The sequence below is a fragment of the Austrofundulus limnaeus genome, unplaced genomic scaffold (assembly GCF_001266775.1).
Source record: "Austrofundulus limnaeus strain Quisiro unplaced genomic scaffold, Austrofundulus_limnaeus-1.0 Scaffold132, whole genome shotgun sequence".
Classification (NCBI taxonomy): Eukaryota; Metazoa; Chordata; class Actinopteri; order Cyprinodontiformes; family Rivulidae; genus Austrofundulus; species Austrofundulus limnaeus.
The window spans coordinates 844,433-847,312 of NW_013952534.1; the positions used below are offsets into that span (position 1 = coordinate 844,433).

General features: G+C 48.5%; 1 protein-coding gene across 1 annotated transcript; it reads left to right on the forward strand.

The window, feature by feature from the left end:
* Nucleotides 1-735: 735 nt before the first annotated feature.
* Nucleotides 736-2,466, forward strand: LOC106522554 (transmembrane protein 200C). Its single transcript, XM_014015594.1, has 2 exons — nucleotides 736-1,016; nucleotides 1,606-2,466. Exon 2 carries the CDS (start codon nucleotides 1,620-1,622, stop codon nucleotides 2,397-2,399), a length of 780 nt encoding a protein of 259 aa, XP_013871048.1. The 5' UTR covers nucleotides 736-1,016; nucleotides 1,606-1,619; the 3' UTR covers nucleotides 2,400-2,466.
* The last annotated feature ends 414 nt before the right edge of the window (nucleotides 2,467-2,880 follow it).

Below are 2,880 nucleotides of genomic sequence, written 5' to 3' on the forward strand. Positions count from 1 at the left end.
CCCCCAAGGAACCCCCACCTTCTGTTAAAAATATCATAAATGTAAAACCCAATAAATAAATAAATACAGAATTAATGAGTGAATAAACCAATCTAATTTTAATAAATAAATACAAATTTGGTGTGCCACCCTGATATTTTCACTGGCCACCCTCATGAAAATGTTTTGTTGGCACCACTGGGACCAGGCCATCAAAAACCACCACAAGTTCAGCTCAGAAAAACAAACCAGCTCACAGCAGTTTAAAACCTGGAACTTTTCGCAGTTCACCTTGAATTTGGTCAATCCAATTCAAGATGGCCGCCACAGCTAAGCAACATCAGCAAACATGAAAATATTTCAACTCACAGAAGCAGACTGTAATGAACACTCTTCAATGGGTGGAGGATTTGGAGGTCACTGGGGGCTACCTTGCTCTAGGGGTCACTTCATTCTGAGTAAAAAACAAAACAAAACAACAACCCTAAAATCTACAAGTATTTATTTTAAAATTCTTAAAAAATACAGAGAACATGATTTGGAGTCAAATGAGGGATTGATTATTTCTCTGCTCCCCTCCTCTTCATGTTTTATGTATTTATGAGACTGCTCTGAAAGTGACTTCTTCAAAAAACCTCGCTGGCTGATGATTGCAGAGAATAAATAACTGGGGCTCACCGTGGGACTGGCCTGGACCAGCCTCAGATTCCCACGACCCCTCCTTTCCACACTCACACACACAGAGGAAGAGGCTGCATAGGCGCACAGGCAAACAGTGCGGAGGAGACACACACACACACACACAGAGGCAGAGGAGCAGCGCTGCACCACTTTTATTTACAATAAAAGCTACATGTCAGGCTCTGCTGTTGCGCATCGCTCTGACTCACACTGACAGCCGGGAGACTACAGATACTATAGGAGGAACTGGGGAGAAAAAGTGCGAATTATCTGTAAATCCAACTGGAGGTGTGGGATTATGTATTCTGATGATGCCGAGGAGCCAATTTCTGCTTCAGATTTACATCCAGAACAAGGCAAGTATCCACTCTGAATGCTTTAACAGATCAGGAAGTCAGTTTTGAATAGCGAGTTACAGTGCTGTCAGGCAAAAAAATAAATATAAAAAAGAATTATGATAAAACGCTACAGATGCATGCCTAAAAGCACTGGGGGGGGGGGGGGGGGGGTCCCAACTTGAAAGGCAATTCATCATCTCGGACTGGAAGCGCCCCTTGTGCCCACTTAAGATGAGATTATGAGTTCAGATCTGAGCTGTGATATGACTCAATGACTGCAGTGAGATCGTGGAGAGAAATCCTAAGATCGGAGTGGTTCAGTAACAGTGAAGTTCTGTTTCAGAAGGCTGACTGAGGTGTGTGTGTGTGCGTGTGTGTGTGTGTGTGTGTGTGTGTGTGTGTTCCACAGAGACACGCAGAGAAGAACTGCAGAGAGGTTGGCATCTCATTAACTCAACCACATGTCTTATTAAAACAGCTATTTCCTGTTGTGTGCAGTGCGGAGTAAACTGTCCTCTCTGCTCACTTACAGATGCTGCATTCACTGCTTTCATGGGTTTTTCTTTTCTTTTTTTTATCTTCTCTGCGTGTCCTCGTCTGTGTTTAGTCTGAAGTCAGAGGATGACAGCTGCCAGTCCAGCCTGCAGCCCTTCCTCCTCCTCCTCCTCACGCTCCTCACCTGTTTGCCTCCCAGCATGCCACAAACACCTGAGGAAAGGCGAAGCCCTCCGGACCAAACTGCGCCTGGGCTCTGCTCCAGGTGTTTGGCTTCTGCTGGGAGCCCTGGTGGTGCTGGTGGGAATGAGCGTGGCGGTGGCGGGCTATGTGTCGGCGGGACCGAAGCCGACGGGCAGACGGGGCAGCACCCATGTCGAGAGGATGAAGCTGGCTGGTCCTGTGGTCATGGGGGTGGGCCTCTTCATCTTCATCTGCGCCGCCACACTGCTGTACGAGAACCGGGACCGTGAGAGCCTCACGCGGGACACGCCTGACGACTTGGAGGACCTGAAAGGAGGGAGCTGCTGGGAGGATTCGCAAGATCTGGAAGGGGAGCAGACGTCCTGGGCCACTCCGGTTCACATACTCCCCCTCGCTAGCCAGAGCCCACCATCACCACTTCCTCCTCCTCCTCCATCTCCTCCTCACTCCAACAGACACAGCATCAGTACCAAAGCGTCACTGCCACCTCCTCCTGACGCAGGAGGCGCAAACAGAGAGGAGGACGACAGAAAGGAAGAGGAGAAGGGAAAGTCTATCCTGCTGACCCGTGTTCTGCACCACCAGGAGCCCACTCCTCACCCGCCCTCGCCCTGCCTGTCCATCTCTGGTGGCTCAGACCGCTCAGACTCGAGCGAGGTCAACTTTAATGTACGGACAGACTCTGAGCTGCCTCAGCACTGACCTACCAACTTCAAAAAACAAGCACAGAGACTATGCATTCTTCAATAAAGAAGATAAAATATGTTTACTGGTGGGTTTCCATACCTCTGTGTGGCACACTGAGTCTGTGACTTTTTTTGTCCTGCGTTGCTCACTGCCTCACACACATTTATGCCGTTTGATGTCAACTTTCCACTTTTGTTGTCTTAGCCTCAAAAATCCCTTTCTGGTTTTACCATAATTGAATGCAAGGTTGGTTTGCCGACAAGTTATCCGGGTGCCATACTGGGAGACAAACACCGCTCCCCCTCCCTTCTTTTTTGACTTTTTCTCTGGGCAGAGAGGTTAAGAGAATGAATGAGTCTAATAGTGTAATGTCACATGTGGGGCGATCATAAATGCATAAAACATGAGGGGGGGGGGGGGGGGGCAATCAATCCCTCACTTGACTCCGAATTATGTTCTCTTTATCTTGTTGGGAGGTGGGGGAATGGGTTTCAGC

What these genes read in the sequence shown, in the direction of transcription:
- LOC106522554 (XM_014015594.1), top strand. Translation starts at nt 1,620, where the DNA reads ATGACAGCTGCCAGTCCAGCCTGCAGCCCTTCCTCCTCCTCCTCCTCA.